A 14,936-nucleotide genomic window follows, 5' to 3' on the forward strand; every position below is an offset into this window, starting at 1 on the left:
ATCATTTGTATTACCATAGAGTCTTGTACAATCATGGGCCAAGATCCTATTGTGGTAGGTGCTGCATAAACAAAACAAAAAGATGATCCCATTTGCACTGGCATTTTCACACCATGGATTGATCACAGGGCACATAAAAGGAAACCTGAGTTTAAAAAAACCCCAGGCTCCTAGTATACTAAAAGCAGTTGAATGCTTTTAAATTAATGACTCATTTAAAAAGTGCACTCTCTTGAGAGTAAGCCTTCTAGAGGTTATTTTTGAAAAGCATATTTTATGAAACAGCAGTACTTTTATCTGAAATCTCTAGTAAGAATCATCACACTGAAAGATTAAACATATAGTGCGAGTAAGGTTATGGGTCTCATATCTGTATGGGGCACCTACCTACAATTCTTTATTCCTCAGGCCTACCAGCTATGCAGAACAGTGTCTTTTGATTGTAATTAGAGATGTCCAATCTGTCTTGTCGTTGGAGGAGAAGCTAAATAAATAAGTGTTCACTAACTGTATTTAAGTACTGCTATTTGTACTATGGTGCTCTGGTATCCTACCCTGAGAGATGGTTGTGAAGAACCTTTATATGGCATAAATGTCCATTGTACCTGGTGGGACAAAGCTTTCCTGTTAGTGATTTTTGGATGTTATGGTCATGTATAAAATAGCCTATTCTGCCTGGGACAGGGTCTGCTTCTGGCATCCTTTTCCTGCCAGGAATGAGAAATGTCTCCTCAGATGGTCCTTTCTAGGTAGTTTTGGTCCCATCCTCTGCCAAAATCTGCTGGTTCTCCATGGTGAATCATGCCATTGGGTTTGCCTTCTCCTGCAGGCTGTCTTTGACTGTGTGGTGACTTCCCTGAAGAATGTCTTCAACATACTCATCGTCTACAAGCTCTTCATGTTCATCTTCGCAGTCATCGCTGTCCAGCTCTTCAAGGGCAAATTTTTCTACTGTACGGACAGTTCTAAGGACACAGAGAAGGATTGCATGTAGGTACACGGAGCAGCGTTCATGAGCCCATCTGCTTTCCTGACAAAGGCATCCACTCTTACCTGTGGTGCAGAGATAAGTGAAGGACTAGTAGTGAAAACTCTGGTCTTTCACCCCCTCAAACTCTGGTTAATATTCAGTTTGGGTTCTGAATTAAGTCCTTGGTCATGGGTTGCACCTACCTCTCATTTCCCAGGGAATCAAAGCCATAAAATATTGTTTAAAGGACTAGTTTAGATGATACCTGGACTCAGTGAGGGGTGAACTCCTTTATCATCTTTTAAGTGAAATCTTGCTCAGTTTCAGGGAGTGGTCCCTGCCATTCCAGGAGCAGTATGGGAAGACCAGTCTTTAAACAAACACTGAGCCTCCCATCTCACTTAAAGATAGACTGGTCTTCTCAAGTCAGGGCTGGGATCCCTTTGCTCCAAGGGCATCTCCTGCACTATCACTGCTGCTTTCTAACACGTTTTTAAATTAAAAATTCCATGGAAAAAACCTGATTCTGAATCGCTGCCCTGCCTAAAATGTGCACATTAACGCCTGTGATTGGCTAAGAAGCTGGAGGTGCAACTACCTGAAGAATCATATGAGCTTTCTGCCACATTCTCTGTTATGAGCTAAGCCTACCAGCTCTTCCTTTTTACTCCTTTCTTTCATTTTTCTCTCAATCTTTCCCTGTCTCTTTCTCCCCATTCTTCTACTCTCTGTTTCCTTCTTTCCTTCTCTTTTTGATTGCTTTCTTTCTCCCCTTCTCTCGGTCTCTTTCAGTCTGTTCATCCTGTTTCTCTCCACCTCCAGTTTCCTTAATTTTCTTTCCCCATCGAGATTTCTCCACCTTTACAAGGGGAGAAAAGTGTCCCTGCTGCCCCACAAGGTTAAAGCCTGAAGTCTTCAATCCTGACAGCACAAAGAGGTCCTGATCTTCTCTTCCAATCTTACAGAGGCAACTACGTGGACCATGAGAAAAACAAGATGGAGGTGAAGTGTCGTGAATGGAAGCGCCATGAATTTCACTATGACAACATCATTTGGGCTTTGCTTACGCTCTTCACTGTCTCCACTGGAGAAGGGTGGCCACAGTGAGTACTGTGCTTGTTCCTGTCTGCTTGCTGGTGTCAGCGGGCACAGCATTCACGAAGAAACCTCATGTTCCCCTTTTGAAGAGCTGTTTAAATGGTAGGGCTCAGAATTGGGTTTCTCCAGATGGGAAGGGGCTAGAAGCTGCTGAGAGAGGAGTTGGGGGTAAGATGATAAGTCAAGAAATTATATCGGTATGTGAGAACTCTGGCTGGTTAATGGGTATAGGAGTCTGATGGAACCAGCTCCCTTCTTGTGAGGGAAATGCTGGAACAGTTCGTCGGCCTGAGGGGAATTTGAGGCCAGTCCATCTCCCAGCATAAGTCAGAGGGGAACTCTATGGGGTAGTCCACTCTCCATGTTGGGGGAACTCTGGGACAATCTCCCTCCATGTGCATGATCAAAAGGGAGCTCTGGGATACCACTTTTTAAGAGGGATCTATGCAAACCCATCTTCTAGGCTGGATGCTGGGAAAAGCTCTGGGACTCTCATAATGTAGGAAAGGGGAAAATCTTGTCATAAAAAAAGGGTAGCCGCCATTTTCAGAGTGTGTCCATGACTGAGCAGATTAGGTAGAAGATTTGCTTTATCACCCTGATGAGCATGCACAGCAGGGACAGATGGAGATGAACATTAAAGATAGTGCCATTGAGTACACGATGTTCTCCTAGTCAGGTACAATGCGGAGACGTATCCAGAATGGGCCAGCCATCGGCATGTATGCGACCCTTTGTGCTTCTCTCTTTCCCTGTACCTTCAGGGTGCTTCAGCATTCAGTGGATGTGACTGAGGAGGACCGGGGGCCCAGCCGCAGTAACCGCATGGAGATGTCTATTTTTTACGTGGTGTATTTTGTGGTCTTCCCTTTCTTCTTTGTCAACATCTTTGTGGCTCTCATCATCATCACTTTCCAGGAGCAAGGAGATAAAATGATGGAGGAGTGCAGTCTGGAGAAGAATGAGGTAACACAAAAACCAGGACAGCAAAGGGAAGGATGATTTTGTTTTGCATGTACTGTGGCAACAGATGGCTTCAGGTATAGACCATAGAGTGGTGGAGCCGCGGGCTAAGACATGTGGTGAGAAAGCTTGGCTGGTGTCCAGTAAAGTTCCCTTCAGCCTCAACTCCAGCCTATGTGACATCTGCCTTTCTTTGCATTTACTTCTGGAACGTGGGATGTTTTAATCACACCTGAGTCATTCTCACTGATTACATTTCTGCTCAGACAGTCAAGCCGACAACAGTTCACCAGTCTTCCTGGCTATTTGAAAAGGAGGCCATTGTTGTAATGAAAATCCATCTGTGGCTGCTGTGAATCACCCCCATAGGTACTCAAATGAAAGAGCTAGGGAGCCATGTTCCCTCCCCCACTTGCTTCACAACAGAGAGGGTTTGCCCTGGACGTTAAGAGGAAAATGATTTTCCTCATCTGCATTTTATCCTGCATTATTGGCCAGTGGGAGCCGAAGCTTATTCAGTCTAAACTAATATTCCCGTTCATTATACAAGTGATGTGCTGACACAAGTGAATCATTTGCCTACTAATATAACACAGCAGCAGTAATGTGAATTAACAAAAGAACGGCCATACTGGGTCAGATCAGTGGTCCATCTAGCTCAGTATCCTGTCTTCCGACAGTAGCCAATGCCAGGTGCTTCACAGGGAATGAACTGAACAGGGCAATTGTCAAGTGATCCATCCCTTGTAGTCCAGTCCCAGCATCTGGCAGTCAGAGGCTTAGGACACCCCTAGCGTGGGGTTGCATCCCTGACCATCTTGGCTAACAGCCATTGATGCCCTATTCTCCATAAGCATATCTAATTCTTTTTTTAACCCAGTTATATGTTCAGCCTTCACAACATCCCCTGGCAACAAGTTCCACAGGTTGATTGTGTGTTGTATGAAGAAGTACTTCCATTTGTTTCTTTTAAACCTGCTGCCGATTAATTTCATTGGGTGACCCTTGGTTCTTGTGTTATGTGAAGGAGTAAATAACACTTTCCTATTCATTTGCTCCACACCAGTCATGATTTTATAGACCTCTATCATATCCCGCCCTTAGTCATCTTTTTTCCAAGATGAATAGTCCCAGACTTTTTAATCTCTGCTCACATAGACACTGCTCCATGCCCCTAACCATTTTTGTTGCCCTTCTCTGTACCTTTTCCATTTCTAATATATCTTCTTTTGAGATGGGACGACCAGAAGTGCACACAGAATTCAAGGTGTAGGCGTACATGTAACTGCCATGATTTCCTGTGCTGTTACTGTCTACTTGCTGCCAAATAATGGGCATTTTCAGATGGTAACTTGAGCTCGTTCCTGTCCATGTGGCAATAACCATACCCTGCCCTAAAGAAATGCCCAGGCAGAAGGACAGTTGTGTTCATTATTCCAGGGTATGGCTATTACTGAGTTCACAGAAAGTGCCCTAGAGGTTTGACTATTCTGGACTGTCTAGCGAAGAAATAATTGTGAGACATAATTCAGTTAAGTTTAATTTTTTATGCTCTGTCAGATGGATCAAATAAGAAATTGGGGCCACCCGGTTTGGCATGATCATGTGGTCGGTAGTAAGTATGTACATGTGGAGGGCAGAATCAGAACACGGGGATCTGTATACGATACAGTTTCTGAAAACAAGTGTAGTGAACAGCTCAGTAACTGTGCAACATCCCTGTGCTATCTTTGTCTTCGTTTATTCCATATGAGCATAAAACCCAGTAGTAATGTCATTAATTAATTAATCCCATCATTTTATGCTGAATTTGAATGCACGGAAACGGATTATAGTGCAGTCAAATGAAAATCCTGCACTGTTTCACTACATCGCAGGGTATACATTTTGCTGCAGATTATAGTGACCTTCTGTTTATTGGGACGTATCCTTTCCCCACGTCCAATTTGATTAGCTCATCTGGGTGCTGGGGAACTCATCATCCCCCAAGATCTCAGAGTGTCAGAAGAGTTTCTGTAGGGCTGTATCTCCAGCATAATGACTGAAGTAGCTTCCATGGCCCCAGGCAACCAAATTAACTCAGTGGGAGGAAGGACCCTAGTGGCAGATACTCTGCCCAATCTCTCTCCAGCCCGCCTGCTCCTCCTGTCAACACACCTCTGCATAATGACATGCAGGGAAGCCCCGGAGCCTGGGATTCACGCAGCCCAGAAGGACAATCTTCTCTCTCTTCTATTCACCTATAGCAAAGCTGGTTTCAAAGAATGAGTAAGAGGGCATCATGGGTAGTAGAAGGAAAGAAGAGAAGATGAGTGCAAGCTAATCGACTTTGTTTTGTTCCAGAGGGCGTGCATTGACTTCGCCATCAGTGCCAAACCTCTCACTCGCTACATGCCTCAAAACCGACACACCTTCCAGTACCGAGTCTGGCACTTTGTGGTCTCTCCGTCCTTTGAGTACACCATCATGGCCATGATAGCATTGAATACTGTGGTGCTGATGATGAAGGTGAGCTGATCATGTGGACCAAAGGCCCAGAGTGGCTTGCCTCTGTACAGGGAATTGGAGAGGAGGAGAAACAGACAGGGAGGGATTTAGAAAGTATGTCACTTGTTTTAAGAATATGCTGGGATCTTGGCACCAATGTCCCATTTCATATTATATCTGTTGGCATAGATGACTATGGGGGTCACATCCGCTCTTGCACTCGGCTCTTGCACTGGTGTCTTTATTACTCAAGCAAATATTTCCAGTTTGCACTCAATCAATCCATCAAGCACAGTCCTTGCTGTGAAACCTGGAAGGCAATTAATCCCCATGACACACAAGGCCAGATTTTCAAAGGGACCGTACCCCAGCCTCTGAAACAGCACCTGCATTTTTCACACCCAAGTTATGAATCTGGCTAATTGATTTGCTTGCCCAAATGTCGTTCTTCCACCTAAGGATATTTTTTGTGTCTTCCTTGTGCAGAAACTTGCATGTTCTTCATTGAGTCATCATCTTCCATCTCCGCTAATCTTTTACTGAGAGGATGGCTAATACGCTCCTATATTAATAAGGCCCATCTCTGTTGTTGCTTTTCCCATAGCCTGTAGGAAATGCTTTCAAGAATACAAATGAACACTTACACTGTGAACATTGTAGGTAACAAGCAGTGACTCTGAAACAACAATGCCCTCAACAGGAGGACCTTATCAATTAGTGGGACACTAGCGATTGTAATGTGATCTGGGCTAATTCTGTGATCAACATCTAGGAGTGGTTGCCACCTGGGAGATCCTTTCTCCATCATCTCCATCCCCTTCCTTAGCCTCAGCATAAACAAAGCAGAAGGGCAGAATGAGCATTACTGGGTATGTAGATGGCTTAAAAAAGAAATGAGAGTCAGTTGTCACTAAACAGTCAGTAGCAAGAGGATAAATCTCAGCAGCTTAGAAAAAACCTAATTCCACCATAGAACTAAACGATGGTTGTAAGATTCTGTTTTGGTAACTGACTGTAGACAATTATGACTCTCTCTCTCTCTTTCTGGCAGTACTATTCTGCACCCTACACATATGAGTTGGCTCTTAAGTACCTAAACATTGCATTTACCATGGTGTTCTCATTGGAGTGCGTCCTGAAGATCATAGCTTTTGGCTTCCTGGTAAGTGATTGGTACTAGTACTCCATAACAGCTTTGGATACTCGATTCAAGGGAGTGGTAGTGGCCTTTGGCTTCCTAGTGTGTACCTAATATTCTGTTTTTTTGGCATTGGTCATGGTATTTAGCTTCCTGGGACATAACTGGTATTCAGTTCTTTTTGCGGGCTGTATGTATTCTGGGTGCCGGAGTCATACATTAGATTCATGCCAAGCACCATGACACTGGATGTCTGCCAGCTTTCTTGGTGAGTCCAGAGTTTTTCAGATTCCGGGCCCAATATCTGGAGCTTTCCAGATTCCTGAGTCAATATCTTAGAGTGAAACTTCTGGGATTTTCATTTAATCTGATGGAGAGTCACCCACTGCTGAACCCAAATGATGGTATTATTTTAATGGATTTTTATATTTTGAATCAATTTAGTACTGGTGACAGCTGTCAGGTTGTCACTCCTCACCACCTGAGTAATTCAGTGCCCAGACCCATTCAGCCATTGGCCTTTCTGCTCAGACTGCTAATCAGGTGCCAGTTACTACCAGCTGTGTTGGTGGCTGATATTATGTTGATACCTGTCCACTAGGAACTGGATTGAGTCCACTCATTCCTTTTAACCAGACCATGAAACACCCATCTATTGTTAACTTTTGTTCATTATCGGCATGACCCAGATTGGAACTGGTGAAATAGTGGTGAAAGGCTTCAGATTTAATTATCATTCCCTTGAGTCTCATCCACTTCCCACTAATCATCTTATTATTCAGACACAAGGAATCTGTTATGTGTGAACATAACACTTTCTTTTCTTTAGCTATCCTTAGGAAAAGCTGATTCAGTTTTTTCTTTATTTCCTTTTTCCTTTTAGTCTTGTGTTTACAGCTAAGGACTGAGAATCAGAAAACCTGGATTTTGTTCCTGGCTGCATATCTGACTTACTGGGCTCTCAATCTCTCTCTATCTCGCTTTCTCTATTCATAAAATGGGAACAATGATACTTACCCATCTTTTTAAAGCACCTTGATTTCCTCAAATGGAAGGTGCTCTATAAAGACAAAGTGTTATTGGTAGGCCAGTTTCTGAAGTTATTATTCAGACAAAACTTCCACAGATTTCAGAAGTTGTTAGTACCCATTTAGGCATCTGATTGTGTTAAATATTCAGACCTGGTCTACACTTACCTTCAAGATTCGGTGGCAGTGGATGGGCGTTATGCAAGCTACGCAAAAAACTTGCATAACTCTGTCGACTTCTGGGCTCCTCTTCTGCACACCGCCTTCGCTGTGCTGCGCTGATGGGAACCACGTTCCCGTCAACACAGTGCTACACCACTTGTGAAGGTGGTCTTAGTACGTCGATTTCTGGATCAACTGAGCGGGTCTTTACTGACCACTCAGTCGATCCAGAGCAATCGATCTGGCGGCGGCGACTTTGCTGCTGTCAGTGTAGCCATAGCCTCAGTTGCATAGATACTCTGCTGCATAGTTTAAACAGATGGTTGTGTCTCTGAGCTCATCCACTTGTGTCTGTGCCTTCAGGCAGCTATGCAGTAGTTTCTCTGTTCCTATGTGTCACCCTTTGACAATGCAAGCAAATTCAGTGCCTTTTAGTCTCCTTTTAGCAGTTTGGCCTATTTAATGCAAGAGTTATCTCATAGAAAATCTATCTCACCGTATATATGTTCTGATCTACAATCACCTCAGCCACCAGACACTCTTTGGAAGTGTGCTTGCACAGAAAGAGTACAATATCAGATGTGCTTGTTGTTATGTGGGAAGACTTGGCACGTGTTTCAGTATTGCCTGGATTTGACCTCATTTTGCTCCCAGCCACATATTTTTGATCTCCCTGCAGAATTATTTCCGGGACACCTGGAACATCTTTGACTTCATCACTGTGATTGGCAGCATCACAGAAATCATCCTGACAGACACCAAGGTGAATATTCTGATCTTGGAAATTCATACCAGTGGTGGAGGGAGGTGCCTCACACCCTGCTTCTCCTTGGGAGTGTAGGATAGGTGTGGTGATTTTTGCCTTCTTCTGATTGTTTGATCTTCTCACAGCTGGTGAACACCAGCAGCTTCAACATGAGCTTCCTGAAGCTGTTCCGGGCTGCTCGCCTCATCAAACTGCTCCGCCAGGGCTACACCATCCGTATCTTGCTGTGGACCTTTGTGCAGTCCTTCAAGGTAAAGGACACATCAGTCATATCAGACAGGGGCAGGTGTTATGGTGGAACAGTTACTAGACTTGGGTCATTCTGGTGATGTTTATGACCTAATGGAGTTCAGGAAGAACCAGAAATTTTTGGATCATCATCCAAACTTTGGAGAGCTTATATGAACCTATCCTCGGAACTGTTTAAAATTAATCCACCTCCAATTCTAAGTGCAGGAGGGAGAAGCAGTAAAACCTTCCTTGCAGAAAATAGAGGTGAGGTGAGGGGACTGCACCATTCCAGAAGGTCCTTACAGGTCTTTTTAGATGCACTTAGGATGTGCTCATTTGCATGTCCATACCCAGCATGCTTTGCCAGCTGTCAGCTGTTGCACAGAGGTGCTGTCTGGTATTGTGTTTTTGCATATACTAAGTTCTTTGTCTATATGTTTTGTAAACCACAATTATGTGGCATTTTAACTTCTAGTCCCTGTATTTGTTTTGGAATCCAACAGTCAGGAAAAAGTTGCACCATTCTAGCAAGGAGTGCAATTCTGACTGGTTCTTTGCAACTAATTGCAGTAGGCTGTAGGGGGGGTCAGCACAGTTCACAAGCTACTGCATTTCACTAATATTCTGAAGCCTCTATCAATGCTAAACCAGGCTATTGTGCATTTCCCTTTCAGGCCCTCCCGTATGTCTGTCTCTTGATCGCTATGCTTTTCTTCATATATGCAATCATTGGGATGCAGGTAAGCAAGGGTGTCCAAGCATGCATGTGCTCCTACAAGGCTGCTTCTCCCTGGAGCAGACAGAGTGAAGAGTGTTCCACTGTGTCACCCACATTAGTGTTACCCCATCTAGCATCTGCTTATCATGTTGAATTCTGTTGACTGGGTCAGATGCTGAAGAGGGTTGAAGGATTGATTGTGCAGTGGGTTTAATACACCCACAGGTTGTAGTGTGTGTCCCCCAGAAACTTCTGGTAATGTACATATCCAGACTGCCTTCTCCAGGGATCATGTCACCATGACTCCTGTGATGTAGTACGCATGGATGGAACCCTTCATGTGGATTACATCATCAAAGATCTCTCATATTATGCTCAGGTGGGCAACCTGCATGGACGGCTCAGTGGACCTGTTTCTTTCCAAGCAGAAATCTTTAGTTCCTAAAACCTAAGGAGTGACGCACATCCCACCAATGTCTGGCCCCAACCTGCAGAATCCAGATCACAACCAACATCATGTCTGACAGGGACCTCGTGAGAGCCTTTGATGATTTGGTTCCTCTCGCTGATCTCTGTTGCCCAATATCCTGGTATTTGCTTGTGAAGACCTCCTGTTTCAGAAACGTGGGTTAGAGCCCGATCCTGCAGTTGAAGTCAATGGGAATTTGGGGTACTCTTTGCAGAACCAGTCTTTTAGGCGCCCCAGTCCAGCAAAGCACATAAGCACGTGAGTAATCCCACTGACTCATGCATTTAAAGTTAAGCAAATGCTTAAGTACTTTGCAGGATTGATCCTGTAGGTTGAAGACTGTCCAATACCTATATTCGATCTCTGAGAAGGCAGCTTTGGCTGTCAATATTCAGGGCTTCGTTCCATGGTGATTGAGGCATTGTGACAACTAAAAGAGCCTGATGTGCACAACTGTGAAGTGCTTTGGGTAGTGGGGGAGGAGATCATTGCTATGGCTGTCATTGCCCCCTGCTCTGGATACAGAATCTGGTTTCCCTTGTTTGAGTGGAAATTTAGTTGTTTAGTGGGTCTTCCCCACAAAAAGTGGACTGACTGCTCTGTTGATCTAGTTCTGGACACCTTCTCCTACCTCCCCACCACCCATCCAGGCTTTCTCAGCCCCACACAATTGCCATCGGATTTAATCCCCCCTGTGGTGTGATAGTATTTGATGTGTTTTAACACCTTTGTGAACAAATTCCCCAAGCAGGAGCGAGTGGGTGTTGTTTAAGCAAAATAGTTGGAGGCAGAAAATATTCTACAATTACACATTCCAAAAGCCTTTTGTGGGAAAAAATAGTCAGCGATTAGTTTATTTTTAGGTATACTGAAAGTAGAATAGATACGTAATGATACTGATACAATATTTTTCCTCTCCAAAGTACTTTACAAACACAGACTAGTTCAGCCCTACAACACCCCAGGGTTGTAGGTCAGTAGTATTATCCCCATTGTACAGAAGGAGAAACTGAGGCACAGGTTAAGAGTCACTGTCAGAGTCAGATTTAGAATTTAGGACTTCCTGGCTCCAGTTCTGTGTTCAGACCATGCCTCTTTCTCAAGATGCATGTACTCAAAACACACGCAAGATGCACCTAGAAATCTCACAATCTTTAATGTATTTATCTGTACCAGAAATGTCTGCACATATATTCAACAAGCCAGATTCTCCCTTCATTTATTACAGGTGCATTGTCGTCATGTAGTTACACCAATGTGCTTTGAGAGAGGGGAGAATTTAACCCAAGGCGTTACTGCCCTTTACAAAGCGAATCTCTTGATAGCATAACATGAAAAGCAACTGACAGCTTTTCTGATCTACTTTTCTGAGGGAGACAGCTGCTGGCCAGATGGATTCCTCCATAGCCCCGCACATGTGTGTCTGTCTGTGTTAGTGCAGTCCCTCCCCTGGTGACAGCCAGCGTACCTGCTCTCTGATCTGAACGGTGATCTCCAGCAGAAGGATCAGCCTTTCTGATGTGTAGCTGTCACGGAGATCAGACCAGCTGTCTGCTCCACGGGAAGGTGGGAGGGAAGGTAACCGACTCCAGTCCCTGACTGTGCAGGTCGGTACACTTGCTGGCGTGGCAGTTCTTGTGTGTTGAGTTTTCTTTCCTTTTTGCCCTTAGGTTTTTGGAAATATCAAATTAGATGAAGAAAGCCACATTAACCGTCACAACAACTTCCGCAGCTTCCTGGCCTCTCTTATGCTCCTTTTTAGGTACACGTGTGCTTTGAATAAACATCTCGGTTTTCCCCATCTCGTTCCTACCTGAGTCACAATACTGAATGCTTGCCTAGGTAAAGGAGAGTCTGCAACAGCAGATCAGCAGGGGTGTCCCATCTAGAAAAAGGGGGTGGGGATCACAAGTCACCCTGGCTGCACGCACACAACAATGGCGTTTCAGCTTTACACTTGGAGCTGTTAGTCTCCCTGTTCCTCTCTGTGGGTTGCTGACATTCAGGCTATGGATTTCTGACTTGTGGAACTTGCTGCTGCTGGATAGCAACAAAACAAGTTTTTAAAAATGATCAGCTGTGTTTGTGAACCGCATCTGCAGTCAGGCCACCTAGGACGGAATTCAAGGGTCCTTTATCCTCTTGCTATAGGCATAAGATGACCACTAGTTGGAGTCAGGAAGCAACTTTGCCTCCCACCGTGATACGGTGCTATACAGTTTAGTTCATTGTGGAGGTTTTATGCCATCTTCTGAAGCAGCTGGCATCGGTCATTGGCAGAGATCATAAGTTCTGAGTGGCAATTTGTATGATCTTCCAAAGGGGGGGGTGGAGTGTGTTTCCAAGCATCCGAGCTCATATGTAGTGAAGTTGTGGAGCAGTGATGGGGACCTGCTTTGAGCTGCTGTTGATGATGGCTGTGTTTGGGATGCAGGAGTGCCACAGGTGAGGCGTGGCAGGAGATCATGCTGTCATGCCTGGAAGGCAAAGGCTGTGAGCCAGACACCACGGCAACATCTGGACAGAACGAGCACGAGCACTGTGGCACGGATCTGGCTTATGTATACTTTGTCTCCTTCATCTTCTTTTGCTCCTTCCTGGTGAGTTCACTCCCCTCCACCCTATTGATCTCTCAGTTCTCAAGAGGCGATATCACAACAACACACCTCATTCAGCAGCCTTACCCTCCACTACTTCATGTTGGGTGGGATTCACTGTGAAAAGTGACTCGGAGAGCTCACACTCTTATAGGCCCGTTCCTTTCATCACAAATACAGCTCAACAGTATTTTGCCCTGCATCAAATTTCGGATTTCAAATGATCTGTCATATGACTGTCAGCATGAAGAGCGGGCCCACCCTCTCTGGATCCCAGTGCTGTGCATGATATATCTTTGTGTCTCTTACCACTGTTTTTTCATTTATCAGGGAAGTTGTGGTTGCAAAAGATATATGTGTGTTCTCTGGGGGAGGAAACTGGGGGGAGTTACAATTGTCCTGCTTACTCCCCTCTTCCCCCCCCACTGGCATGCATGCGTGTGTACACACACATTTGAGCCTAAACATGGAAGGGGAGATGCCACCACCATGACCCCCTCAGCTACAAGAAGGCTGTGGGGTTAGGAAGGTGCTGTCAGATTAGCTAGATCTCCTGGCTTCTGGGCTCTTGGATTCCTGACTCAGACAAATCGCCGTTCTGAGGAGTGACCCCACTGAGACCCCAGGCTGCTGTTTGGAGTCTCACTGGCTGGCTAAACACAGCCCAAGGGAGCGATGCTGAGATAATTACCCTTTCCACCTCCTGCTTGCCTCTTGCCCAGTGTGAGGTGGTTCCTTACCCATGCTGTCTTCTGGCTGAAGGTTAAATGCGGGTGTTTAGCAGCACATGCAGATCAGCACAATCCGCAGCTCTCAGGAATTATGGGCATAGGTCATCCCTGGAACAAAGGCACATGTAACACATCTGGGAGGAGTTGTCTGCCTGGTGCTGTTGACACACCACTGTAATGCAGTCTGCACATAGCCGGGTGCTGCGTTTAAAAATGTCAGCATTGATTTGTGTGATAATTAAACAGCTGATTCTGTAGCCGCTCCAGTGGGAGTTCTGTGCATAAAACTGACATGCTCTTTATTTACAGATTCCTTTTTTCTTCTGTCTTCTTCCATATATTACTCTCCCATCGTCCCTCCCTCTTCTATGATCTTTCTCCTTCTGTCCATCCCTTTCTCTCTCTCCCTTTCCTTTTCACTTAGATGCTCAACCTGTTTGTGGCTGTCATCATGGACAATTTTGAATACCTGACTCGGGATTCCTCCATCCTGGGGCCTCATCACCTAGATGAATTTGTGCGGATCTGGGCAGAGTATGACAGAGCTGCCTGGTATGTAGCCAACCCCCTCTTCCTTTCCCTGGCCTCTCAAAGCCCCCTTTTTCTGGAACCCATTTGGCTGTAATACCTGGGACAGTCAGGGAAGGGAATCAGATCTGCTCAAACACGCAGCTGTGATAGGAAAATACCGGCTGGCTCCCAACAGATCCAATGGCACGGAGCCACCATCCTATTCGTGGGCTGCTTTATAGATCACTGGGCATCCTACTCTTTTGATAACTAGCGATGGGCTGAAGTCCAAAGGCTATGACTGGTTCTTTTCAGATAAGCATGATAAAGTACAGTGTTTATCCAAACCTTTGGATATTGCTACCACATCCCTCTCTGTAGTTTCTCTGGCAGCCCCCAGCTGTCTCCGCACTCTGCCACCTTCTAACTATTGGCTCTTGATCGTCCTCCTTTCCTATTTTCCTCTTGCCAATCAGATTCCCACACCCTCAAGACAATCTACAAACAACTGTCCATCCTCCAGCCCCGAGTACTTTGTGCACTATAGCGTGCAAAACCACCATTGGAATCAATGTGTGACCCAGCAGAGAGACTGTGAAGGTAGCTGGCCTCCTGCTAATTAGCAGCTCGGGACCTTATTCAAACATGGAGAAAGGGTTGAGATGGTTTGGATGGGGATGAACCTGAAGCTGGGGCTAGATTTATTATGGCCAATACACTTTGCCCATCTTTGCTGAGACAAAAGAAGGCTTTTGAGTCCTCTGTTGATTCTTCAGACTGCCTTTCCAGGAGCCCTGTGAAAAGAGAGCTCCCACTTGGAAGAGCAATTCACTCTGGCGCTGCCACGCTGAAGAAGCAGCATTGCATCGGGGGTCTCTCAAACTGCCACTGGGGTAGAGTTGAAAGTGCTTTAGGGGGACTGCTCCAGACACAACCCCCAGCAGTGCTCCAGGAAGGTTGCTTTCAGCCTGCATGTCTGAGGTCATGGGGGGTGTTTCCGGGACAGCTTGCTGAGATCTAACCCTCAACGGCACTGGAGCTGCACCAGGGCTGCTGCTCACAGCATCA

The 14,936-nt window shown here is 45.3% G+C and overlaps 1 protein-coding gene across 1 annotated transcript in view; it reads left to right on the forward strand.

The window, feature by feature from the left end:
- The window catches only part of CACNA1E (calcium voltage-gated channel subunit alpha1 E), a 315,011-nt gene that overhangs the window by 271,210 nt on the left and 28,865 nt on the right, over window positions 1–14,936 (forward strand). The window contains exons 31-41 of the mRNA XM_067535176.1: window positions 830–990; window positions 1,936–2,073; window positions 2,833–3,034; window positions 5,375–5,539; window positions 6,570–6,680; window positions 8,526–8,609; window positions 8,738–8,863; window positions 9,518–9,583; window positions 11,701–11,792; window positions 12,465–12,630; window positions 13,783–13,910. Coding sequence (XP_067391277.1) covers window positions 830–990; window positions 1,936–2,073; window positions 2,833–3,034; window positions 5,375–5,539; window positions 6,570–6,680; window positions 8,526–8,609; window positions 8,738–8,863; window positions 9,518–9,583; window positions 11,701–11,792; window positions 12,465–12,630; window positions 13,783–13,910 — 1,439 coding nt within the window. The remainder of the gene's footprint in view (window positions 1–829; window positions 991–1,935; window positions 2,074–2,832; window positions 3,035–5,374; window positions 5,540–6,569; window positions 6,681–8,525; window positions 8,610–8,737; window positions 8,864–9,517; window positions 9,584–11,700; window positions 11,793–12,464; window positions 12,631–13,782; window positions 13,911–14,936) is intronic.

This window comes from Emydura macquarii, unplaced genomic scaffold (assembly GCF_026122565.2).
Source record: "Emydura macquarii macquarii isolate MOO-44397 ecotype Brisbane River unplaced genomic scaffold, CSIRO-AGI_Emac_v2 contig_3477, whole genome shotgun sequence".
NCBI classification, from domain to species: Eukaryota; Metazoa; Chordata; order Testudines; family Chelidae; genus Emydura; species Emydura macquarii.